Here is a 27146-nt window from a genome sequence, read left to right as displayed (position 1 = left end):
TGTGGTCTTCTTCCATATGCAGTCACCTGTCTGCCTAGATTCTTTCCCTTTGTTAATGTTTTCCATCAGCTTCTTCTCCCTCACCTGGTTCCAACTGCCCTTCATCTCCTCCCCGTCTAGGGGGAGTAGGGTAAATCTATGAGCCTTCATCCTACTCTCCCTCAAACAGCTGCATAATGGCAATCATTCCTCTTCCTTGACATGTCGACATAAATCTTCTGCTCCACAGTTGCTGCTCGATCCGCTGAGTTTTTTCCCCAGATTACAGTATCTGCACTCTCTTTTGATTTCATATGGCCAAAGACTGACTCCCATTACAGCAGGATTCACAGAAAGAACCAAAGAACAAGTTAACATTTGGCACATGCCTGAATTTGTGCCAATGTTCCAACCTTGGCTTTGGCACTCATGTGCCACATCAGGTGCATCCTCCTCATCTTAGGTGGTTAACTGTCCACCATAATTGCTGAGAGGATGAGGCAGGACTGCAGAGGTTTGGCTTAGTTCGAGGATTATGAGCACAGTTTACCACATATTGCTTTCAAAGTAAGTTCAAGTTACATTTATATTATTGTCACATGCAACAATTGGTGCAGTGAGATTTGAGTTACCCGATGCAGCCATACGAATAAAAATAACACAATACACGATAGAATTTAACATGAACATCCCCACACAGCGGAATCAAGGTTTCCCACTGGGAATGAAGGCAATAAAGTTTGGTCATCTTCCTCTTCGTTCACCCATGGTCGGGGCCTTTGAGCTCTCCGCAGTCGCCGCTACGGCGGCCTGATGTTCAGGCTCACTCGCCGGGATGATCGGAACTCCAACGTCGGAACGGAAGAACACTCTCAGCAGCTTGGAGTTCAGAATCGGCCACTTCTTACTGGAGACCGGGGCTCCCGAAGTCCACAGGCTGAGCTGGGTGGAGCTCCAACACTGGCGTCCCTCGGCAAAAGACCCCAGGACTCCTCGATGTTAGGGACTTCAAGGGCTTCTTTCCCAACCATATAAAACTGCATTATTTTCCATACTGGGTCTCTCCTGCCATTGGGATGGAGTAGTCTGAGATGTTGGCTGAAAGGTGAATTCTCCCAGTTTAGACGCTAAGTCTCAAGATTTCCTAAATACCTCTCAGTAGGACCTGTCACATTCATCTCCTTAGGTATCCATAATTAAGTATGATTGTGATTATGTATGATAAAATTTTTACTGAATTGTATGCAAAAGAATGAACAAAGGTTAATAAAGTACCATTGGACTTTGAACCATATCGAGATTGTTGGTTCCGATCTATAAATTATTTTGTCAATTTAATCACGACATCTCTGCAATAAAAATCTATGCCTCCAAGTCCTCCAACCCAGGGTATAACTGACATTTTCAACATTGTTCCAAATGTTTTGCGCTACAGTCAAAAAGATTATATCCTGCCCACTGAGTACTTGAGCAGCAAAGCTGTTTGGCACATCAGAGATTTCCAGTCCCATTAGGTTATACTTTTCCAGTTTATAACACTGTTGAATTTGTCTGCAACGCAATAAACAGGCTTTCTATAAATACTGATGGTAATCTTTTTTTTTGCTTTCAGATAAACATTGTTTTGCCTATTTCCCTTTATTCAGAAGCATAATCTGATAATATTCTCTACCATGTTTTTTTTTTACAGATGCCACTCAAATGTTTACAAATGTCACTAACCTGTTAGGATCAACTTTAGTAAGTATGCTATATTTACGTTTAATGGAGCTTAATCACAGAGAAGTGTGCAAAATTAGGTCTGAATAAATAGACTTTGACCACAATGGCATTTGACTTGAAAAATCACAAACATGTCATTAGTTTTAATAAATATGAAGCGAGCAAATAGGTTTGTCCTTTTAAAGGTTACGTATATATTTTTAAAAATAAATCATATTTTAACCTCACACTTTTGTGACTATCATCTTCACAATCAGACATTCATCGGCCAACATCCATGCTAGAGCACTTCAGTTTTCATTTTTTGCTGTGATTGTGTGGGTTTCTTGCTTGGCAAATATCCAAATGTCAATCTCTCAAGTTAGAAGGCATCTACGACTGACAAAATTAAAATAAGCAAAATAAATGTTTCAAAAAGATTGAAAGCTTTACACATAAGAGTTGTACCCGTTAAAAATTTAAAATAGAAAATAACCTTCATCAATGGCCCGAATGAAGCTATACTTTCACTGCATTTACAGCAGAATATTTTATATTAATTTACTCTATTTAGAAACATTCACAGATACATAATCTCTGCCTCGACTGCCACTCAACCTCTACACTGCAGCCCTGTTAATAGAATGGATTAATAAAACACTAGAACTTTGTTGTTTTGCAATTACCCGAGTCAACTCTAGATGACTGACTGAACAAAGTATTCCTTGCATTGTTCAAGCACTTCAGTCATCTTTTTTATCTGAAAAGCCTAGCTCTCTAACAAATAACTGCTGCCAGAAAAATCAACTTCCTCAGCTATGGCAAGGCCTACATAATTTATAGCTTTAATATGCTCACTGAGGTGTATAGTCTATGACAGTAATTATAAATGCAATAAGAAATTATAGCTGAATGCTTTAACTGCATTAGGAGCCATTTGATGAACAATGATGATTGCTCCTCATTTTGAACAATAGAGGGCAAGTGAGTGTCAACGCATTAGAATATTTGCTGTTCTGCTCTGTTCTTTTTCCATTTACTACAGAATGTCAGTTGTCTATTATGAGGCAGCGATGTGATGTCCAGAGGTAGCTTATGACTTGACAGGCACAAAAATGCACAAAGGAACTAATCAGTTTAGTATGCGATGTCTTTCATTAGCACTTAAAATCTTAAGCTTTCTCTTTTTTTTTCCAGCTTAGGTACACGACGCGATTTAGATTTATTTAGGACAATAAATGTAACGTATGCAAATTTTTGATAAGTGATCATTTTTCTATGAACAGGAACTTTGATAATCCAAATTTCTTGATTTATGCTGATTACCATCATTCGTGTTAATTGTCTACAGTATGGAACATGCCTAAGTGAATATACTTTCATTTTCCAGCCACCATATGTTTTATCCGTTCTCTGTCCAATTTTTTTGCACACTGATTTCAGAATTGCTGTCACACATGATGACTTGCAACCCACCCCTCCATCCAAAATAAAACCCTTCCTGTCAAAACATGGCAACTCGGCAAACTTAGTAGCTCACACGGCTTTCAAAACAGGCCAATTGTGGCCATACGTATAATGTGTTAATTGTGGATTCATGGGAGGTGGTCTTGGAGGCAAGACTGCTCCTCAAACTTGGACCTTGGACAATACAGCTCACCCCCTCCATGACACACTGGTCCACCACATGAGGAGTACCTTCAGCAACAGACTGGTTCCACCAAGATGCAGGACAGAATGTCACAGGGGGTCGTTCTTCCCTGTGGCTATAAAACTGTACATCTCCTCCCCTTTCTGTCATGGGGTAGACTGAGACCGACTCCCCTCCTCCCCCACTCTCCCGCCCCTCTCCCCAATCTTTGCACATCCCCAATCCTTTCCACTCGTTACTTTAATTTCATGTTTCGTGTCTTTTGTGTTTTTATCTATTTCCCATCTGGGATAAATAAAGTTATTTCATATTGTATCGTATCCCACAGGGTGAGACTGTGGGAGGGGAAGGTCATATGAATAGCAGTGAGACTACCTATTTAATTTTCTTAAATATCTTTATATTAACGCATAGGAAACCGTAGATTTGTAAATTAAACTAAACTGTATACACCAATCAGTGCAGACAAAATAATTCATTTTTCCTGTTTGTAATATGCATATTATAATTTATATTTGTATACTTTTATACAGTCATATAATTATATACATATAATGTTGCAAATTATTTCACCAAAGGAAATGTTGTACATATGCTGACTCAACAGTTCTAAATGATTATGAAGTCAACTCGGGGTTTTCTATTTATTCATCTGTTCATTGAATCTGGGTGTTGTTGACAACACCAGCATTTATTGCACATCCCTACTTGTCCCGTTGGAAGTTTGTGGTGATCTGCCTTGTTGAACTGTTGCAATCCACACTGTGAAGCTGCCCTATGTTGCTATTGGGTAATACACACAAGATCTTTGACTTGGTAATGATGAAAGATCGTGCCTAACTTGGAGGGGAGCCTGCAAGCGATGTCCCTGTGCACCTCCTACCCTTGCCCTCCTCAGTCCGAGAGGCAGTCAGAATAGCCTTGGTGAGTAATTGGAGTGCTTTGTGTAAATAACACAAAATGGAGGTGGAGTGAATGACTGGGTGGCGTGTTTGATGGTGCCCCGGTCAAGCAATCTCTTTGTTCTGGATGGCGAGTTTCATGAGAGTTGTTGGAGATGTGCTCATTGGAGATCGATCATACTTTCAATTTGTGCCATGTAGATAGTGGAAAGGCCCTGGGTGTTAGGATGCGCCTCACTTGCCACAAGGTGCCCATTTACAGGGTTGGTCTGGTTGAGTTGCTGGGCAGTGGCAGTAGCATACTCAGCAATGGTAATGCCACTGAATATCAAAGGTAGATGCGTAAAATTGTTCTTGGTGATTTTTTCTTATCCGGCACATCAGAGACCCAAAAGATACTTGTGACTTCTGTGGCATGGGCCATTTCATTTGCCAAGGAATTGTGAATGGAATTGAACATTATTGACCCATCAGCAAACATACCCACTTTGGAGCTAAAGGTGGAGGGAAGGTCATTGATGAAGCCAGTGAGAAGATGATGGTTGGGCCTACAATACAGCCCTGAAGAACTTCTGTTGTGAAGTCTGGGGCTGTACCAGCACAACTATGAAGGATATGTTCAGATGAATGCAATTAACCAAAGTTAAAAGTAAACATATAAATGTTTTTTCTCCTTTTCTCATTGGGTTGAGGGAAGGGTACCCATGTGAAGTAGCAAAGTACTTTGCAAAAGTGGCTGGTTGTTGGGCGAGAGACCTGTTCTGAATGTTTGAAAGATACCTGCCATTCATTGCCTTCAGCAGGACGTACTGGATGCACTTTTTTCCGGGAATGTCATTTAAAAATCCAACTCTCTCTTTGTGCTCTCTTTGCGGTTCTGAGTAAATATCATAACACCTCTTTTGGGTGAATAATAGAAACATACAAAAAAAAATGTGAACAAACCTATTATAGATCAGAAATGTTTTCAAAGTATCCCTAGACCATTTATGAAACTGATCATTGAGCAAATTTTAGATCAATTATACGGGGAACCTAAGCCTAAATTTCCAGTCCAGTTTCCTTAAACTGTCCAGTTGTCTAAGACTACATGACCTGTCATGGTAGTCAGTGACAGGATTTAACTTATGACCTTTATTTTCAATCTGTCACTGCAGGGCTTTTAAATTTCCACTTTAATAATTAATGTAACATAATATAATGTTGGTCTGTGGACACTAATTGTTCTTTTAATGCTGTCAGCCCCATGGGGATTACTTTATGTGACATACATCAAGAATTTGCACTAGGTTTTTAATGAGGAAAGTTCCAGAAAGAGGTGATTGTAAAGAAGATAAGTGTAAGGACGCTGGCTAGCTCTGTAAACTGTTTCGTGCTCAAAGTACCTCTGCCGATAGCTTAAATTACCAACTAGAGAGTGAATAAGGGAATCCTGAGACTTGGTGTCAGAAGTGCTGCTTGTTGTCATTATGGGTTTTAGATACTGTCTGAACCCGAATACAACTGCCAGATCCAATCCTTCAGAATTAAGACAATGCCCCGATGCCTGCCATGCAACAGCGAGCTGTACATTTTAATTGAGATAACAGAGGATAGAATAAATATATTCACCCAACCCATAAGACTTTCTGTCATTTAACCTGTCTAAGGAATGGAGAGAATCGAAGGAAAAACGTACATTGTATATTGAATGGGCCACGACAGATAAAATATAAGATTTACTGAATCACATTGGGCACAAGAAAAGGTCTAAAAAATGCAAAGACCACAAATGAGATACGGGGAAATTTATTGGATGAAAACCGCCTACAACTGAAACTAGGTGACGTTTCGGGTCGTTGTCCTGAAACGTCACCGTCGTCTGAAGAAGTGTCCCGACTCAAAACGTCACCGTTTCATGTTCTTCAGAGATGCTGCCTGACCCGCTGACTTACTCCAACATTTTTTTTTAAATAATTCAGACCTGCAGTTCCTTGTGTTTACAACTGAAACTATTGATTACACTAGTTCAATCCATGAACTAGGAATATGGATAATGCTTCAGTTTTTTCTGAAAAGAGTTAAGATTATTTGCAGTTAGTTGCAATTTCACAGATCTGAAGATCTCACACATCTGAAATCATATTACTTTGAGAAACCAGAAAGATGTCACAATTTTCTTGGAATTAATACATTAAAGTAGATGGAATGAATACAGTTATACCATGACAGGACTGTGAAGATTGATTCAACATGAACAACCTCTACAGCCACACCACTCATTGATGTGTGTGCATATGCTTATCCAGGCACATGAATGAAAAGGGAAATCAGGGACTTTATGCAAAAATACAAGATCTTCTGATCTCAGGAAACCAATGATAAACCAAAGATAAAAGCTTCATTTGAAATGTCCCATTCAAACTCTGCACAGAAGTTGATCTAAATCTATTTTATCTGGATGGGAAAATTTGTTTCATGTCCAGTTGATGCTCTTAAATGCTGGGAGATCGATTAATTGGTGGCCATTCATCTGCTCAAAGATATGACATTCCTGCAGTGCTGACAATGGATAGTAGACCGCGGTTCACAGAAGATAGACAAGAAGGGTGGTAGAAGGCCATTTCATTTCAATCAGTCCCACGAGCATCTTTGCCCTTGGCAGGACTCCAGCCCAGATGAAGATGGAAAGATTTATGACGAGGTAAACTAGAACTCTACTCCTAACTACTGACTGGATTAGGGAATTGTATGTGCAAAACAAGTTCAAAAAGGCAACTGAACACAAACGAAAAAACTCAGGCACACTACCATAGGGATACGACAGAAAACCTACCACTGATTGGCACTTAATATAGGTATGTTACAAAACCTACCTGAATCATGGCTGAGAATCTGCCCCACCCCTTGTGCACGATTTTGGCGCTGTTTAGAGAGGGCGGGTTTAAAACGCGATTTTTACTGGGCTGTTGCAATCGAAAATGTTCAGCCCAGTAAATCATTAACGGAAAATCGCTGAAAGACCCCGCCGCAAAAGGTATTATTAGTTTTTATGGCCTTGTATAATAGTTATAGTAGTTTAAAAATCACTCTCTCAACCCACAACCTCTCGCAGCCCCAGGGTTTTATAAAGCAAACAATTAAAGGTATGTACCTTATTTTTACATTAAAAGGGGCTTCTTAAGAACCCTGTATATAAAGTTTTCTATGGCGAGTAGCTCATTTTGGGCTCTTTATATCCCGCAGTATTTTTCTGGGCATTTGAGGGCACAAATCCAGCGCAATGTGAACGTTCTAAACCAGCGCGTTCACAGGAACCCACTAGAAAGCCGATTTTAAATGGACTTTAATTTACAGCAATTGAACACTAAATTCCTTCCATTTGGCCTATAAATTAATGTAAATGAGATTTTAAAATCATGTTTTATTGTGAATTATTTATGAATATTATTTGGACACTTGGGCTATTTAAAAACGTTAATCATTTATTAAGAAATGGATAGATGTTTAGATCTAGTAATTGAAGTTTGAAATTTGCTACACTTGGGTAACTAACTAATTATATGCTTTAATTTCAGGTCATCCAAGTTAGATTATTTTATGTTTGTTTCAGAATGGTTCAATCTACGATAACTGAAAATTTCATTCAGTTCTCTTAATTTTTAAGAATGTTATGGGCTTTTGACTGTCCATGATCACAGCTTTTTTGTTATGTCCATAGAAACTCAATAGGGAACAAGATGCTAATTTCCGAGTATGAAAATGGCCATAACTTTTTAAATACTTTAGATATGAAAGTGAATTAGGTGTCAAATTAAACTTATTGTTATGCTTTATCTGATGGGATAAATTACAGACTTGATTTTTTAAATCTCAAAATTTTGTTAACATTGCTACTTAATACGCAGTTTTAGCTCACATCAGACTAATACCAGATCTTGCATCAAATATTGACAATTTAAGATACACCATACCCCAGCTTATTGGAGATAATGGTGGACGAGGGAAGCCTAAATCAGAGGAATAGATGTCATTTCTCTGGGACACCACAGAGGTTTGTTTGATGGAAACCGAAAAGAAGTTACAAGATGCACCATTAACATAGAAACATAGAAAATAGCTGCAGGAGTAGGCCATTTGGCCCTTCGAGCCTGCACCGCCATTCAATATGATCATGGCTGATCATCCAACTCAGTATCCTGTACCTGCCTTCTCTCCATACCCCCTGATCCCTTTAGCCACAAGGGCCACATCTAACTCCCTCTTAATATAGCCAATGAACTGGCCTCAACTACCTTCTGTGGCAGAGAATTCCAGAGATTCACCACTCTCTGTGTGAAAAATGTTTTCCTCATCTCGGTCCTAAAAGATTTCCCCCTTATCCTTAAACTGTGACCCCTTTTTCTGGACTTCCTCAACATCGGGAACAATCTTCCTGCATCTAGCCTGTCCAACCCCTTAAGAATTTTGTAAGTTTGTATAAGATCCCCCCTCAATCTTAACCCCGCAGTGAGAGAAAAACATAGACCTTTGGAGGACTGCAGCTAATTTGGAACAATTCAGGCAGCGCTGTCCTTCAACCCAGGTCTGGCTGTACAGTGGACAGAGATTAAACTGTAATGTAGATATTTATTCTTGTCTTTCTTCAATAAAGGAGGGATACATTACATGTGTTGCATATGGTCATGGCCAACAACTTCTCTTTTAATGCTGTCACCATTTTAAGGATTGCTTTTATGTGACAATAGCTGATTAAGATTCATGAGAAAAGTTAAAGCAGGAGGCAAATGGAAATAAAACAATTATAAGGAAGCTGGCTGTCTCTGTAAGTAGCTATATGAATGAAATATCTTTGTTGATAATTTAAATGACCAATTATTTCCCGTCTTAGAATAGTATGAATACAATTGATTGACTGTTCATTTTGGTCCAAAACCTGAGCCGTTAACTTTTAAGAATAACAATTTAATTCCTAAAGTATCTGTCATTTTGCACTTCTAATTAGACATTTAAAAAAATGAGGGCGCATCATCAACTCTGAAATTTAAGCTATGTTAATTAAAACAGAAAATGCTGAAAAATACTCAACAGGTCAGGCAATATCTTGGACAGAGAAAAATAGTTTGTTTCAGATTAATGAGCATTCATTGGATCCTGAGTGACTTTCTGAGTATTTGTAGTACTTTTTATTTCAAATTGTCAGTGTCGGGTTCTTGTTCACACCAACATTATTGCAATGCCAAATAACTTTGTAAAGGAAAGATTTTAACAAGAATATACAGTTGGAAACTTTTTTTTCCGTGTGAATCAATGAGTCAATAATTTGACCCACGTGCTTAAATTCAATTCATACAGCAGCACAGTGGTGCAGCGGTAGATTTGTTGTTTTACAACGCAAGAGATCCGGGTAAAATTCTAACTAAGGGTGCTGTCTGCATAGAGTTTGTTCGTTCTCCCTGGGACCGCTTGGGTTTTCGACGGGTGCTCCAGTTTCATTCCACGTTCCAAAGACATGCGGGTTTGTAGGTTAATTGGCTTCTGTAAAGTGTAGGATGCAAAAGTAGGACAACATAAAGCTAGTGTACAGGTGATCGTTGGTCAGCATGGACTAGGTGGACCGAATGGCTTGTTTCCACACTGTATCTTTAAACTAAACTAATATTGATATTTGATACTTCAATGCCATAAAAAATGCAGTGGCCAGAATTCAAATTCCTAATTTTTCTCCTGAATAAATAGATAAGAAAAATAATTATTCCTGAAATCTTTGGTGACAACATATCAGATCAATTTTATGTCTAGGAGTTCACAATATTGGAAACAAATTAATGGGCCTCGTCTCTGTAACTTCGCAGTAAGGTGGAAGGGGAAGATTGGAGGAGAGGGAGGGAAGAATATTAGTGGGGGGGTAGGGGGGGGGGGATCAGATGAAGTGGTGAGAAGGTACAAGAGGGACAGGTTCAGGGAAGCTATTTATGTGAGTGTGATGATTACATCTAAGGAGAAGATTGTAAGGTGGGATGCAGAGGTGGGATGGCAAGCAAATTAGTATGAGTTAAGAAGGTGAGGGAGTTAAGATGTTCAAAGTTCGCCGTCTGTGGTAGAATACATAATGAGCAAGATAATGATGCAAAGTACATCCTTTAATATTTTGTTTTACTTTAGTTTTAGTTTAGAGATACAGCACGGAAACAGGCCCTTCGACCCATCGAGTCCGCACCAACCTGAAATCCCTGCACCTTAACATTATCCTACACTAGGGCCGATTTTTACATATCTACCAAGCCAATTAACCTACAAACCTGTACGTCTTTGGAGTGTGGGAAGAAACTGAAGTTCCCAGAGAAAACCCACATGGTCAGGAGAACGTAAAACCTTTTTACAGACAGTACCTGTAGCCAGGATCTAACCCGGGTCTCTGGTGCTGTAAGCACAAGCAATGTAAGGCAGCAACACTACCATGTCGCCTCTGGAGCTAGAATTTATGAATTAATATTAGTTTGATAAAAAACGTCATAATGTGAAATCACAACTTAAATGTTCTCCTAAAGTGCCCAAAACACATTTCTGAAATGAACTTTTGAGGTAAGACTTTATACAAATTTTACTTTGAAAAGAGGCTCTAAGAGTCATTAGTTTCCAATCACTTTACAAAAAAGCCCGATTCCCTCAGAATTTAGTTCTACAGCATTGGATGGATTGGAGTATAAATAGCACATAAATACCATTCATTCAGCAAACATTACATATGACATAAAATTTAAACAGAATTAAATGATATTTTCTTTTAGATGCAAGTCCCCCATACCAGCCATTATTAGTAATTTAAGCAGCAAATGTTGTGGGCTTATTTAGCCTCAGAATTGGAATTGAAATTCAAAACTGGTGTTTGATCAAGGCTAATTGCTTCATAATCAGATTGACTGTCAGCAAGGCACATTTACATGGCAATGTAAAACTCTGATCAAAGCCATGTTGGTATAAATTCTACTGACATAGAAATAACGGCTTAAAATGTTATCCACTGGTTCTTGGAGTCCATTGCTTGGAAAAATGGACTGCAAGGTGATGTTATCTCACTCTGGTTATCCTTTGAGATTCTACAACAGATTCGTTTCCCAAATAAAAAAATCTTTGCATGTTGAATGGTGATAAATGCCAGCTTGGCACAAGGGCGCGTGGGCCCAACATTCCAATGTCTATAATGTCAAAAGTATCATCTGCTTTAGATTTGACAATTCCAGAATTATGCCCATATTCAACCACTATCCAGTTAATAGGCCTTGTCTCTGTAACCACATCAAGGTGAGAAGGTCTGCTGTTCAGTCATTGACTCTTCTACTTCTTCATTGTCCCTCCTGCATTGTCTCCCCACTTCCCATCATTACATATCGATTCTGACTTGCTGCTCAGGTGTCCATTCTGAGGCTACAATTGAAGCTACAGATACTACTTGGCTGATGGACGCAAGTCTCAGCTGTACTGGCAAATAGCAAAGACTCATTTCCTCATAACCCAGTTGGACTGCACAATTGCACAATCTCTTCAAGATCTACATAGCTGAATAGAGTAAATGCCAGGACATACATACTGTACTCACTGTCAACCTCTCCCCACCGTGTTCAACTGCAACCCAATCTAAGGAGGCAAGTTCAATCTGTGGCTAAAACTCTCCAATGTGTTTCACTCTCGTGACCAAAGACACATTTCTGCACACCCACCAATCTTCCCCATTCCAACCTATTTCTCATCCGTTTCAATGACTAATGATGTGGCAAAATATCTAACGGTATTACTTTGCTGGATAACAACCTGAGAGACTGCCAGATTATATATGATAAACATACAGATACAGCAAACATCTGTTGACTATTCCAAATAAAATCTGTGTAGCGTTTGCTTTATACCTTACATCTGTGTCAACTGCTTGAGTTGTTTTTTTCCCATTTGTATAAACCAATGCTACATTAACCATTGCAGCTCTTCACAGCAAAACCATTTCCAATACATTATCTGATGTTGAATGAAAAATACCTAGTGTATTATTTTTTCCACAGAAAGCTGCAAGGGTTGGCTTACTATAATATAAATTTATATTTATACAGTTTCATGAACAACATGATCTTGATCATTCAATAAACATTAAAAACAAAACAAGGCACAGTTATTTCTATCATCCTTTTGAAATACTCAAGAAAAATGGATTTATCACAAATATTATTTACAGAGATTTTTATTCTGAGAAGCACCAGGCATCAAATATTAATTTCTGTACTTAGGAATTATTTAATGATATAAACAATTATACCCATTTATATAAACCTATTTTTTTATTTGAGAATATTTATGCAATAACAGCAAAAAGCAGATTTAAAAAATGTAATATTAGAGACAAATGTGTTGCATGTGCTGTTAGTCAGCTGATTCTGAAACACTGTTTGCAGTGGAAATACATTTTTATGGTGAAAGTTGTCAAAGCCAGTAGCACAAAATGGACCCTGAATGAATGAGCAGTGCCTTTTACACTGCGCCCAATTTCCTTTAACATTGATTTTAATGGAAAAGTGAATCTGGCACTGTACTAAATGGACTGTTTATTTGGTATCAGTCTGTTTCTCTGCTATTGTTTGATTGACTTGCTCGTGAACACATTCTCAGAATTACTAGTAGGTTTTGGCTCTTCTATGTCCAAACTGCCTGGGAGACCATTAAAAGTCAGAATAAATACCTTTGTAAATAGCTGAAACTACGATAGAAGTTGACAAGATAGAATGTCATTAACAGTAAGAATGGGATGAAGGGCATTTCATTCTGAGAAACTAACAATCAAGAACATTGCATAGAATTTCACAAACACACCAGAATATAATCAATTTAAAGTACAGCAAACCACTGTCTATCATGATACCATGGTCATTGGAAATATGCTCCAAATTTAAAAAGCAAAATAACTTTTAGAAAAGCTACCTACTTCTCTAGCTTACTGCAATTTTATGGAATATTTTTTTTGCTCAACACACGTTTGAGTGACTCACCTTCATAATGTGACATTTAAATGACTGAAGATAATGGAAACAGTTTTGATGCTCACCTGGAGATGCTACTCTTCCTCTATTTCAGTTACATACTGCGAATGATTCTCTGGTGATTTCCCATGTGTTTTGCTGAGATGCAGTTTTACTGCATGCTTGCTAGCAAAAGTTCGTTTGCACAGATTACACTGGAACTTGCTGCCTGTGTCCTCATCTGCTACAGTTGGTCTCACTGACTTCTCAGATGACACCTTTGAAACTTCTTGCTCCCCTCTTGCATGCTGTACAGAAATCTTTGCCATATCTTTCATAGTGAAGCCCAAATGGAATTCCAAATGACCAATATAACTGGAAGGAGTCCTAAACTGGGAGGCACAATCATTGCAGTAGAAAATTGGATGCCCTGTATCTAAGTTCTTAAGGAACTTCGTTCCACCTGTCTTTCTCAATTGATATTTTACATTGGCAAGCCAGTGACTTATGGTGGTCATGGTGAGTCCAGTAAACTTTGAAATATGCATTCGGTCTTGTGGACCTAGATCAGATAATAAATATTTGCCTTCTCCTGTTTGCCACAGACTGGCAGCAAATTGGGCCTGCAGAATAAGAAGATGTTGTGGATTCCAGTTTGACTGCCTACCTTTTCGTTTCTGAACAGGTAAAAAATCCATTGACACATCTTCAAAGCTCCTCACGTCGGTCTCTAACCTTTCCGCTGACATCTTTGATGAGGTAGAAGGTTTTGGTGTCGTACCTTTTGGGAGGACCTTTACCATATCAGCAATATCAGATAGCACGTGTTTGGAAGGTAACGAAGTAAAGGGTTTGATAGCGTTTGAGTGGATGGCCTTGCCACTCTTCGATTTGGTGAGATCTATTGGCTGATCACTGCTTTCATAGTAATAACTATTAGCAATATTGGATGGCTTTATTAAACTTGGCGGTGAAGCTGATTTCTCCAGCAGGCTCTTATTGAGTCTACAAAGCATCGTTACAGGGTCTAGGTTTGAGGTCAGGGGCTTGGCCGCTTTGCCAAGGTGAGTATTCATTATCGACTGCAGTGCACTAAGTGGGCTGACTGAAAGGTGTTCAGATGGGTGATCTGTGATGACTGTTAGTCCAGAACATCCATTGGTTAAAGAAAAATTTGGAGATCCTGCTTCACTCTTTACAGGCTCGTTCTTGAAGATTTGCTTCACTTCTTCAGCTTCTTTCAAACAAGGCGAGTCTGCCTTTGGGAGATCAGTGAGGGTCTCTGACTTTATTGGGCTCTCACTTTCCTTTTTACATGACAAAAGCAGCGCAGACTGGAGGTTTAACTTTGGATCCTTTTTCTCGATATTGCTTTCTTCCAGCTTGGATGAAATCTGTTCGTGAACCGGGCTAATTGGTTCCTCCTTGATTTGGTCGTTGTTGGACTGAAGCCCTTGGTTTTGGCTGCTTGTAATTACAGAGAAATACCTGACTTTTGGAGCAATAGGTTTCAGGTTTGGCTTAACTTGCAATATCTGAGTACCAAGTTGCATAGGCTTAATGATTCCTGGAAGCTGGTAGGCAGCATGGATGCTGGGATATGCACTCCAGCTGGGACTCCCAGTTTGGGCTTTGTTGATGGCTGAAGCAACAGTGTTTTCAAGTGACTTGAGAATGTCACCACCTCCCTTCGAGCTCTCCTCCAGATCTTCTTCTCTTATGTATTGATATTGAAGCGTGGAGCCAAACATCTTCTCTGGATTGTCCCCCTTGCAATCGTCTTTGTCTTGAGGTGATTTCTCCACGTTCTCTGTTATCTCTTGCTTTTCTTCACCTTTGTTATCTTCAACCGCGGGTGGAGTTAAGGAATCTGGCGGCAATTTGCTGACTGGTGCCAGAGGCTGGATCTCGTTTGACGGTGCTTCTGTGATGGACTGGGCTTTGTCCATGGCCAAAGGGTCAAAAACAATCTGCTTTCCCTTTTTCGATGCAGAGTTTGTTACCTTAAGGAAGTGCCCTGTCACCATCATGTGGGCTGTGAGCTGCTGCAGGGTATCATGAGAGCTTCCGCATTCCATGCACTTCAGAATTTGCGACTTGCAGGCTTCAAATTGCCAGGTGTAGCTGGCACCATTTTGATAACCGTACCGATTGTTAGACGACACGTAGGGGTTTGAATTCTTGTGTGCTTCGCCTGTGAATGTCCCTGCAACTCCAGTGGTTGAATCCGGTGAACAAGGCTGATTGACTTCATGCTGGGCCCGCTTTTTAGTGGGAGGGACTAACTTTGATCCGATTGGTGGCATTGGTTCCTTCAGAGGCACTTTCTGGTAATGTTTTGTTTTAATCATATGAACGCTCAAATCTTGAAGGGACTCAAAAGAATGACCACAGTACATGCACTTTAACACTTTCTGGGCATCATGCATACCATCCATATCCTGCAAGGCTCGTTTCCGTGACTTTGTCCAACTGGTGTTGTGGTCCAATTTTTTTTTGTGGTTATTGTCTTGGTAATGGCCTGTGTCATTCATGTGCACGGTTAGTTCCACCAAAGTGTCATATGCTGCACTGCATTCTTTGCAGCGAAACCTACTGGCGCCTGTGAAAACAGTCCCAAACAACTTGTTATTTTGCCTGTACAACTGCACCGAACTGAAAAGATTTGGTTTCGGCATGGGTCTGCAAGAGGAGGTCTGTTGAAATGTTTTGGATAATGCATCTTGGTGCCAATCAAAGCTACTTTTGGTGCTCTCATTGCTGCTTTTGCAGCTTGTCCTTTCAGCCTTTGATTGTTTGAGGTCAAAGCCTAGACTTGACCAATACGAATCAGAGAGAAAGCTAGCATAAACGGCTCTCATTGCCCCCAAACTGTTCTGTTGGCCATTCTTCGTCTCTCCATTCGACTGCTCTTCCTTTTCTTGCCCGTCCCGGGAAGAAATGCTTTTAAAATCAGCCAACCTATCACTAGTATCACTTATGTGCGACTCGCACTCTGCATCTTGGTTGGACATTGCACTAATTGGGGAATTCTGGTAACTGTAGCTGCCTTTGCTGTCTTCCTCTTCCTCCTCCTCTTCCTCCGTGCACATGTAACCATTGCCTTGTAACTCCTCTGCAGAAGGGCTGCCATCTTCTCCTTCTCTCAGTTCTCCCGTCTTTAAGTCTTCTTCGGGGACATAAACTGAAACATAAATTAAGATGGACATTGTAATTGGTAAAAATTGAACCAGAACAGAAATCTGCAACATTGGCACAAAATATGACTCCCCCCCACCTCTCACACCCCCCGACCTCTGCCCTCCCCACCCCTTCTCTTCCCCAGTCATGTTTAACCTGATGAGGTTCAATCTCCCAATTTCTGTACAATTACTTTACATGCCAGTTGTCTTCTCTTTCCTAATCCCTAAAACCGCGCAATGATGGATTTGGTTGCAAAATGGAAGATGAGACCAATTCAAACATAATCTCATTAAAATAGCGACGCATCCAGCATTTTAATTGCGCATTTAAAAGAACGACAAAGTACAACACTGAAACGGTTTTGTTCGATTGAAGGCAATAAATTATATCACTGCTTACGTTTGGTCAATTCTGTCCTCATTAATAGGAGGGACATCAATGGGAGAAAAAAAAAAATTCACTATCATCACCGTGAATCTGCATCAAATATTCTCTGAACAGGTACTGTATAGCTGTGGGCATATTAGTGGTATTGCTGTACAAGTGCAATCATGTGCTTTAACCTTCGTGCCAGTAGTGATCTTCTGTCTACACTGGTGTGATATGCCTGGTATAATTATGTTTATTATAGATGTTTTTTTATGCTTATGCATAACATTACACCTGTTTTTCACACTAGCCATTTCATACTGAGGGATTGTTTCTCTTTTGAATTCCATAAAGGGAATTTATTAAGGCCAGGCAAATCTTGCAGCTGAGTGCAATTAACTGGGACACACACTAAACTGGAACATTACGGAGGAGCAGTAAGTAAATCAATTTTCTCCAGCCATGTGCACGATCCATCGATTCTAGTTCATCAACAATGATGATGAATTCCTGTACACAAGGAGCAGCCTTTCAGAAGACTGCACTTTATACAAGTATGAGAAGCTTTTCCTTCTGATATTCAGATTGGACATAGTTGTCCACTATGAAGTTAGGAACTATCCATCCCAACGTGGGTATAATGAAACAAGAGTGATTTTAACCACTGCACCACATCTGTAGTATCTCTGTCCATCTCTCACACAAAACATGGAGGGAAGTAGCAGCTAACTGGAAGTTGGATACATTCCAAATAGACAAAACTTTCAGTTGTGCACCAAAGAAATCCTTAGCCGTGAGGTTAAAAGACCAAAGGATAAAGTATGAGCATCACGTATGAGAAGTTTGGGATTTGGAGAGTAGACCCCAGTGTGGGGAGGGGAGGGGAGGTCTATTCTTACCTCTTGGGTCAAAGGAGCAATATTGTATCTCAAACCTATCAAAGGAAATTAGAAAATATAAAACAATACAGGGACTAAACAAAGAGACCAGTCTGAAGAAGGGACTCGACCTGAAATGTCACCCATTACTTCTCTCCAGAGATGTTGCCTGTCCCGCTGAGTGGATCCTACACAGAGTATTTTACTAGCATTTTGTGTCTACCAGGGACTAGACTTAGTGGACATACCTACTAACCCCCACAGCTATCTTGGCTACACCTCCTCCCACCCTGCCTCTTGCAAAGATGCTACCCCCGACTCTCAATTCCTCTGTCTCTGCCACAGCTGCTCCCAAGAAGAGGCTTTCCATACATCGAAGATTTCCTCATTCTTTAGAAAACCTGGTTTCCCTCCCAGTTGCCATAGATGGTTCCATCACTCATGTCTCTTCTGTGTCTCGGAGTTCTACACTCACTCCCTCTATCCCCAGAGACAACAAGGACAGAGTTCCTCTGGTCTTCTGACACCCAACCAGCCTCTGCATCCAACATATCATCCTCTGACATTTCCATCACCTCCAACGAGATCCCACCACTAATCATATCTTCCTATCTCCACCTCGCTTAGAGACTGCTTCCTCCGCAACTCCTTGGTTCACACATCCCTTCCCACTCAAACCACCCCCTCCCCAGATATTTTCCCTACAACCACAGGAGATGCAACACCTGTACTTATACCTCCTCCCTTGACTCCCTACAGGGGTCCCAGCAATCCTTCCAGGTGAGACAGAGATACACACATACCTCCTCTAACTTCATCTACTGCATTTGGTGTTCCCGATGTGGGCTCCTGTACATTGGTGACACCAAGCATAGACCGTTTTGCTGAACGCATGAGTTCGGTCCGCCAAGGCCTACTGGATCTTCCAGTTGGCAACCACTTTAACTCCCCTTCCCATTCCCATAATGACCTTTCTGTTCTGGACCGCCTGCATTGCTAGAATGAGGCCACATACAAATTGGAGGAGCAGCACCTCATATTTCACGGGTAGCCTACACCCTAGCAGTATGAATGTTGGATATTACTTTTTTTGTAACTTCCATCAACAGCTCCCTGTTCACCCTCCAGTAAAAGTCTCCACAGTTGACAACTATTTATCCCTCTTGGGCTCACACTTGTCTCTAGCCCACAATTGGCCTATCAGACAACCGTCTTGCCTGAGGTCAACTGTTGCTGGCCCTGATTTCTCCTGTTTTTATCTCTCTTTAAGTCCCCCCCCCCCCCCCCCCCCCCACCCCCCTCTCCTTACACATCAGTCTGAAGAAGGCACCTGACCCGAAATGTCACTGATCCATTTTTTCCAGAGATGGTGCCTGACCCATTGAGTTACTCCCGCATTTTGTGTTCCTTTCCCTTTTTTGTATCCCATTTCCTCTTCGTACCATAACCTCTGCATCTCCAAGCCATAAATGGTGCAAACACACACCTTCCCATCATAACCCATCTCTCATCAAAACCCAACATTTCGCCCATTTTTCCTTTGAATAACTAAGAATTCCCAGTTTCCGAAATGCTTAAAGAAGCAGATTAAAATCAGAAGCTAGGGGGAGGCAGCACATCCTGAGAAGCTAAATTCCACAACATGTTTTTAAGAAGCTACCTAATGTATTTAATTCCAGCTGCATTTGTTTTAACATACCAGAGATCTCACTGAGTATGATTGCTTTACCAAGATCTCTAGAAAGCCTAAAGAACTGCTGGAGCATTTTGATGACCTTATCTCTCTCCTAAATGCTGCGGAGCGAGAGTGTGGAGCTGCCTGGACCAACATCAGAAGATAAAACTTATCCAGACTTTACGTCTGAACTGCCTTTGCAATCATAGAAAGAATTACCTGCCTTGAACTGATTGGAAATGTAAATGCAGAGATAAAGTACAATCTATAAAACATATTCTGCACCACATCTCAGTTCATGTCTTTGACAGATCAATGTCCACAAAATAACTTCCAATGCCTCATCGACCTCTATATTGTTTTTTTTACCATTGGCCATCACCTTGCCTTGACAAGGGAAAACGATTTGCTCCAGTCAAAACAGTCTGCAGCATTGACATCATCTGTTGTGAAGTGAAGGAGACTGTGGACCATGAAGAACATTTCTCAATACATTGTTCAGAAGTTATATGCAGTGACTCTCAATGTAGTGCCATTTCTTCATGAAGAATAGTAGCGGTAATGTGAAGGATAATCATCTTTACGATTTCCTCTGTCCCATGCAGTATGGACAGTCTATTGACTCTCAGGAAAGAAAACTGTCTTGAATTAAGGGGATTTGAATCTCTGAATGGTGGTCTAGTGTTTGTTTGCAAGTCTCCACAGAGAATAGATTTGGAGAGCACACACATGGAATATATTAAATTCAATTCTTCTGCATTTTCAATTACTAGATATTCTGGAAAAACAGTAAAACGCGATACTGCCTCAGAAATTTTAGTTCTGAACCATGATTAATTTTCTGGTATAAAAAAGGTAAATTCATAATTTAGAGCACAGGGATTAGAGTCGCCTTTTCTTCCATTTTTACTATGTTTCATTACGCTTTCTCAAAAAAACCCTCTACATCTTTGCTTTCATGTATTATTTGCCCAGTAAATGACAGGGCTTATTAATTTCCGACTAAGTATCATTCAAAATTATTTACTATTGTATCAGTATTAGAGCTACTGTTGTGTACAGTTCCTAACTAGGAACTGGGTTAACTGAGGGAAATAAGGTAATGAGAAATGATTCAGCAGTGCAGAAACACTTGAGTGTTTGCTTGATTTTCAAACTACATTCTTTACTAAATCATCTGCAAAACTCTATTTGTTTTACATTAGAACTACAAAGAAGATCATGAAACTATGGAGAAGATGGTAAGTTGATTAGCCACTGTAAATTATCCATAGAGTGCAAATGAGTTGTTGAGAATGTAAGAAGAATTTGTCTTAAAAGCCATGATTGTAGATGGGCGTTTGATGGTCAGTGCAGATTTAAAGGGTCGGAAGATTAATTTTCTTGCTGTATCAAGCTATGAATTGCAACTATGGCTGCAGTTGACAAATCCCCTGACACCAAAATCAGCATTGAAACATTCAATATTGTGGATGGCCTTTATAGGTACCCAAAATCCAACAGTTGCCAGTGTAACACTGAACATTCACAAGATAAGAGTCCTTCATTAAACTGCCCTTGCTGCAACACATTGCCTGCTGGCAGTAAAGGTTCAAGGCAGGACTTTAGAAAACATGGACCTCTTGCCGTATCTTGGAAACCACAGTCTTTCGTTGATTGTGGGAAGAGGTGTTTAAAGATTAACATCTCAGACTTGGCAGAAAACACATGGTCTACCAGTTAGCAATGATCCCTACCCTCCTATATGCTTCTGGAACTTGGTCTAACAACAGCAGGTTGAAAATATACCATGATGGTTCTTTCTGCAATATCCTACAAATTCACTGAATGGATTAGCAACCAATTTCAGTGTCCACTCCTCGGCTAACATTTCAGCTTTGAGACCCGACATACAGTGCTGGCCATGTTGTTCATATGCCCGGCATAGGACACCAAAAACAGACATTCTACGCCGAGCCCTTTCATTGGAAGGACTTTGCAGCTATGCAAAGGAAAAGATAGAAGGCTTGTTGGACTTGATTTTCCTGCCTCTTGACCACTCAGAGGAAAGAAATGTCATTCACTGTAGTATTGGGAACTTTGATGCCTTGCATTGGGAGCACACATACATAGGCAATGGCAAGAGTGGACCATCTCAAAAACCACTTATCCATGTGCCCCAGTCAAGCATCCCCTGTCCCTGGAACAACCTGCAGTTCCCACATTGGGTTCAACAGCCATCTCAGAATGCACTAAGTCAGAGTGGAAATAAATCTTCCTCAACCTAAGAGTTTCATTATAAAGGAGAAGATGAGAGTTTGAAGATGGGTTTACAATTGCAAATGGAGAGTTTATCTCCTGTTCCCCGAGTAGTCACTAAGATTAAACTGCCCTGTAAATAGCAGGTCTGGGATGCCAGTATTCCAAACCACATCGTCCACAGTTCTTAACAGAAATGCTGGAGGTCACAACCAAAAGATCAGAAGTAAAGTCCTCTGAAATTGTACATGCAAGGAGCTCGGGAGATAGCAAAAATCTTTGTGGATTAACCTGTCAATTGCCAATTAACCTGCAAACCTGTACGTATTGGGAGTGTGGGAGGATCCGGAGAAAACCCACATGATCACAGGGTGAATGTACAAACTCCGTCCAGACAGCACCCGTATTCAGTATCAAACCTAGCTCTCTGGCGCTGTGAGGCAGCAACTCTACTGCTGTGCCACTGTGTCGCCCTATCTCTTCCACCAGGATCCCCACTGTTGCATATGAGAATCTGTGCACTCTCTAACCTGCAACAAGCCATTATATACCAGCCAGTGTAATTCTCATTCTTGGTGGGAGTGGGTGTGTCCATAGATGCTGTTTCACAACTATTCCAACTAATTTGCACACATGCTCGATGTACAAATTAGATTTATTACCTCAAAGGAAGTTCAAATCATAGCAATCTGTAATTTGGGCCAAATATGTGTTAGGTTTATTTTTAAACAGTACCTCTGCTCATACCTTGTATAGAATAAACCTTATAGGATTTTGCTCTATTCATATTTTTGCTAGGTATATTCAAAGCCCTCTATAGAACAAAACAACCTCTCTTGAATGGGCGACATCTTCCCATTGAGTATGCAGATCTTATAAATGATTCAGGGAGTTTAAACAATAAACAAGCACTTCCATTAACAATATTTTTTAATGAGTAAAACCATTATAAAGTTCCCGGATCAGATTAAAATGACCTGCATTTAATACATCAAAAATTAAGCCTACGTAGCATTATCATATAACTCAGCTATCCCTATAAACGTCATAGTGTTAGCTATAAATATCAGTGGAGAAGATGGCAGTAAGTCCAAACCAGCTATCATATTTTTATGTGAATATAAAAATGACATTGTGCAATCAAATTGAATTTAAAAAAAATCAAACTGCAATGATTTTATGCAGAATTCATCTTTCTTTTTGAAACATCTCCCAATAGATCCCCAATTAAAGCTTGTTGTCGTAAGATTTTTTGGGGGTAATTCTTATTCATTTGTCAGGTCAAATCGGATCCTGGCTATAATAGCTCTCTTTAGAGATTTCTTTTCAGTAATTAAAGTACATAAAAGTTGATCCCCCAGCCAGGTGTAGTAGAAAGCTCTTTTAAAAACATGTCAATACAATTCTTAGGGAGTCAAGGAGAAATTAAATTAACTCGTACAAATTTGACAGCATGTTCTCAATTATGTAGTAGGTCTCGAAAATTAATTACTCCCTTCCAATTTCTTTCTTTGCTTTTAAGCATGAAATGATTTATGGAACTGGAAGTAATCTATTACAACAGTAACAGCTAAGTTTATATCATACTCAACAGTCTAACAATTACACTGTTGATTCTGCTTGGTATAAACACTACCTGGCACTTTACGAACAATACCAATGCATTTATATGTGGATTGATTCAATCCAATGAACCAGGAGTCGGGATTAAGTCATTATAATCATTCCCTCAACCGCCAGCCCACCTCAGCTGCTGCGCATATCGATCACAGTGGAGACCCATTTGGGTATCCATGCTCACTCATGTTCTGCTATCAGTTCCAACAAGTGTTAAAAGTGATTTCCCCACTGGTTTCAGCTACAATGCATCTCCCCTTCAAGGAGTGGGTTGGCTTTAATCAGTGCTGAAATTGATGCCAGCCAATGATGGAATTAAGCTCTGCGGTTAGGTCATCAGGAAATCAATAGCATGAAGAATGCTCATGGCTGCAGGAATCACAACAATGAGAGACCAGCACTGCATTAACAGGGCACCGGGCAAATCACGCAAAACTACCCCAGTCCAATTTTGTCCCCCGTAAAATAACCTAAATAAGATTAGTCAAAATAAAAGATTGCACAGTGCAGGGAAATTTCCCAGCAGAGATAATTTTCTATTAAATTTCTACATTTTCTATTCACACAAGAGTCATTTTTACATTACGATCATTAATAAAGCTTTTCAAACATTAGTTTATGACTGCAATTGCATTTAATTACATTACAATGAATACTTAAAAATAAACCCTAACCTCGTGCAATATGCACTTCAACCATGTAAGCATACAACAGACCTGCAACCTGCATACCTTCACTGTCATTCCCTGTTTTTCCTCCTTTTCTCTTCCCAAACAAAAGGTTTGTTTAAAATCTCTCTTGCATGTTGTGCTGCTTCTCAGCTTTCTTTCTCATTTTGGGGATCAGAATAAATGTAAGAAGCATGGAGTTTCCATGTCAGCACAGTACATGTGGGTAGGTTTGTCAGACATCTCACAATCACCCCTGTATTGTTCAGGGCTGTTTAGTTCATCAAGTAGGGACAGAGTAATAGTTACATTCCTGTATATTTTAGAGTTTATTTCATCTACAATTAGGGTTTGAATCTTTTTTTGATTTGCTGATGGTAAAAACTGAAAAAATATTCCAGTAGGTCTTCTTAGAAAGTATATTATTTAACATTGATAAAACCCTGAACTGGCAAAATGTTTCACTGTGTTAACTAAAGCACTGTTTCAGGTGTGCTTAAAATGCGTTAACCACTGACCAGTCACATATGTAGTAGACTTGTGTATGAGGGAATTACAGATGCTGGTTTAAACCAAAGACAGACACAAAATGTTGTAGTAACTCTGAAGAAGGGGCTCCACCGTGATACGTCACCCATTCCTCCTGTCCCGCTGAGTTACTCCAGCATTTTGTGTCTGTCTTTGTAGTGGACCTGGCAGTCAAGTGACTGGGAACTTTGGATGGGCAGCTGGTATACATTATTTGTTCATTTCCAATTAAGTTGTAGTTCATTAAAGAAATACAATTTTGCTTTTGCCTGTAGCAACGTTATGATGATGATATTACACCCCCTAACACAACCAAAATGAGTGAAAAATTAAAGCCTTGTCCAGTCTATTCAGCAGAAATTGCAATGGCAATATCAACAGCCAAAAGCTTAAAACCTTTCTAAACAATTCTGAATCCATCTTTTAAATGGGGGGATTATATATCTAAAATTTAATGCATGTACTTAATGAGGAAATGGGAGCCGGAGCATGTGACCAAATCCTGTTCCAAATATTTTTCTAAGGATTGGCTTTATTCTCATTTCTTCCTTTTGCAGTTACTGAGCACATTTGGATATCTTTTGACATTGTACATGTTTCTTTATGGATGCAAGTTATTGAATAATCATTGACTGTTATTACAACCCTTACTTCCATGAAGGCCCAGTGATAAAACTTACATTCTACGGTTATATTGTTGCTGTGCTGTGCTCGAGTGGATTTTCAATGAACCCTTTCTGATCCATTGAACTTGGTCACAGTGAAGGGGTGGGACACATTTCTACAAATCCTGAACACTTACCTTTACATGGATATTTAAAAAAAAAGCCAGATAGCACTTTGTAGGAATTTGTGATATGCTTTGAACATGTGAAATTGTGATTGGGCCATGAAATATATATATGCCTCACATCAAAAGCATAGGACTTGACTGGTTTGACAGAATGATAAAACTCTTAGAGACTTAACCTGCTGGCCTCACATTCTGGAGGTTTTTTTTCACTTTTATCAATAGGTTATATAGAGATAAAGTTGAACCATTGCAGACTGCTGAGGAAGAGGTATTAAATGACCAATAGTCAATATTAAACATTAACACATATTGAAATTGATGCCATACTTAGTGGCAACCTATATAAGTGCTAAGTCCTTTACTGCAGTTAATAACCTGGAAGGACACCAGAGAATGCAGCAAGTTATACAATTCAGCAGAACAATCACAAAATAAGTAAACATTTTGCAGAAATTTTATTTTCAAAATCTATTCCTGCATACTTGAAATTCACTGACATAGGACGTTAGGTGAATGGAATTAATCTCTGCTATCTCAAATGCACAAACAATTTTGTTTCTCTGAAATATTTCTTCTTTGTATTAGTAGTTATCTTCCATTTTGAGTAAGGCAGTGGAAAGCTGTAATAGGTTTCATTAATATGAAAACAGTTCTATTTTTCTTGACTTCCACTTGCCACATACAGTGGCTGAAAGATATAGAGTAGAATAAATGTGTAAGCCCGCTGCATCCAAAGGTACTCCATGCCAAGAAGATCAGAAATGTAATATTTATTTTGATATTACTAATAGTGACAAATGACTCAAAAAGTACAAAATCTTGAAAGGGGGACAAGCAGCATCTCTGTAGAAAATGAATAGGTGACGTTTCGGGTTGAGACCGTTTATCAGGCTGATCCAGAGATGCTGCCTGACCCGTTGAGCTACTCCAGCATTTTGTGTCCATCTTCAGTGTAAACCAGCATCTGCAGTTCTTTCTTGCACAAAATCCTGAAGGGTCTTGTCGGGGTGGATGTGGATGAATTGCTTCCTCTTGTAGAACTAGGTGTCACTACTTAAAAATAAGGTCACTCGTTTAAGATAGCAATGAGTTGCTTTATTTTCACTCAGGAGAATAAGACTCTTTGGAATTCTCATCCCTAAAGGGGGTGAATATTTATAAGGTAGTGGTAAATGGATAATTGTTAAGCAAAAGGGTGAAAGGCAGGAGGTAGCAATGCGGGTTTGAGGTTAAAATCAGACCAGCTACAATTTTATTGAATAACTGAGTAGGCATGAGGGACCGAATGCCTGGCACCTGTTTCTAATTTGTATGTTGATAGATTTCCTTTTGCATCTTTAGTGATATTAATTTAATGTTAAATTATTAAGGGCAAAAATAGATTCTTAGTTTTTTGGCTGCTCACATATAAAAAGGCAGGGGTATAACATGGACAGTATATATGAATATACTAAAGACTCAGTTTTATTTTGTATTTATTTATGTAATGTAAGCGTTACTAGAAGGGCCAGCAGTTATTACAAACCTGAGTTCTCTAAGCCACCATAGACTTTCAGGTGCAAGTGGCTGTAGATACAGCAGGGTCACTCATTGCATAATACCTGGCCTCTGAGCTGGTTTTATAGTCAAAGTATCCATGAAGATGGTCCTATTAATTTCAAGTTAATTGTGATTCCTAGAATGCTCCAGTAATTGCAATTCTCTCTCAATCTCATATGCATGCAGGAGTTATTTGGTTCCTGAGGAGCTGTAAATAGCATTGGTCATCAGCAAACATCCACACCTCTAACCTTACAATAGAAGGAAAGTGACTGATGAGACATCATCATTGGTGGGTCTCAGATACTGCCCTGAGGGTCTCCTGCAGAGATGTCCTGGGGCAGGGACAGTTGATCTATGACAATCACGTGGTGGTTATGACTACACATTGGAGAGTTTTCTCTCTGATGCCTGTTGACCTCAACTTTATCAAGGATCTCT

At 39.7% G+C, this 27146-nt stretch overlaps 1 protein-coding gene across 4 annotated transcripts in view; it reads right to left on the bottom strand.

Annotated features, from left to right (window-relative positions):
- Positions 1-27146, bottom strand: part of LOC129707424 (teashirt homolog 2) — a 422262-nt gene that overhangs the window by 175502 nt on the left and 219614 nt on the right. For all 4 annotated transcript variants that reach the window (XM_055652448.1, XM_055652447.1, XM_055652450.1 and 1 more), the window contains one exon: positions 13304-16401. In XM_055652448.1, the coding sequence (XP_055508423.1) occupies positions 13313-16401 (3089 nt within the window). In that variant the 3' untranslated portion in view covers positions 13304-13312. The remainder of the gene's footprint in view (positions 1-13303; positions 16402-27146) is intronic.

Source organism: Leucoraja erinacea, chromosome 21 (genome assembly GCF_028641065.1).
Source record: "Leucoraja erinacea ecotype New England chromosome 21, Leri_hhj_1, whole genome shotgun sequence".
Classification (NCBI taxonomy): domain Eukaryota; kingdom Metazoa; phylum Chordata; class Chondrichthyes; order Rajiformes; family Rajidae; genus Leucoraja; species Leucoraja erinaceus.
The sequence above is the reverse complement of the archived record's forward strand: the minus strand, read 5'-3'. Positions and strand labels throughout refer to the sequence as shown.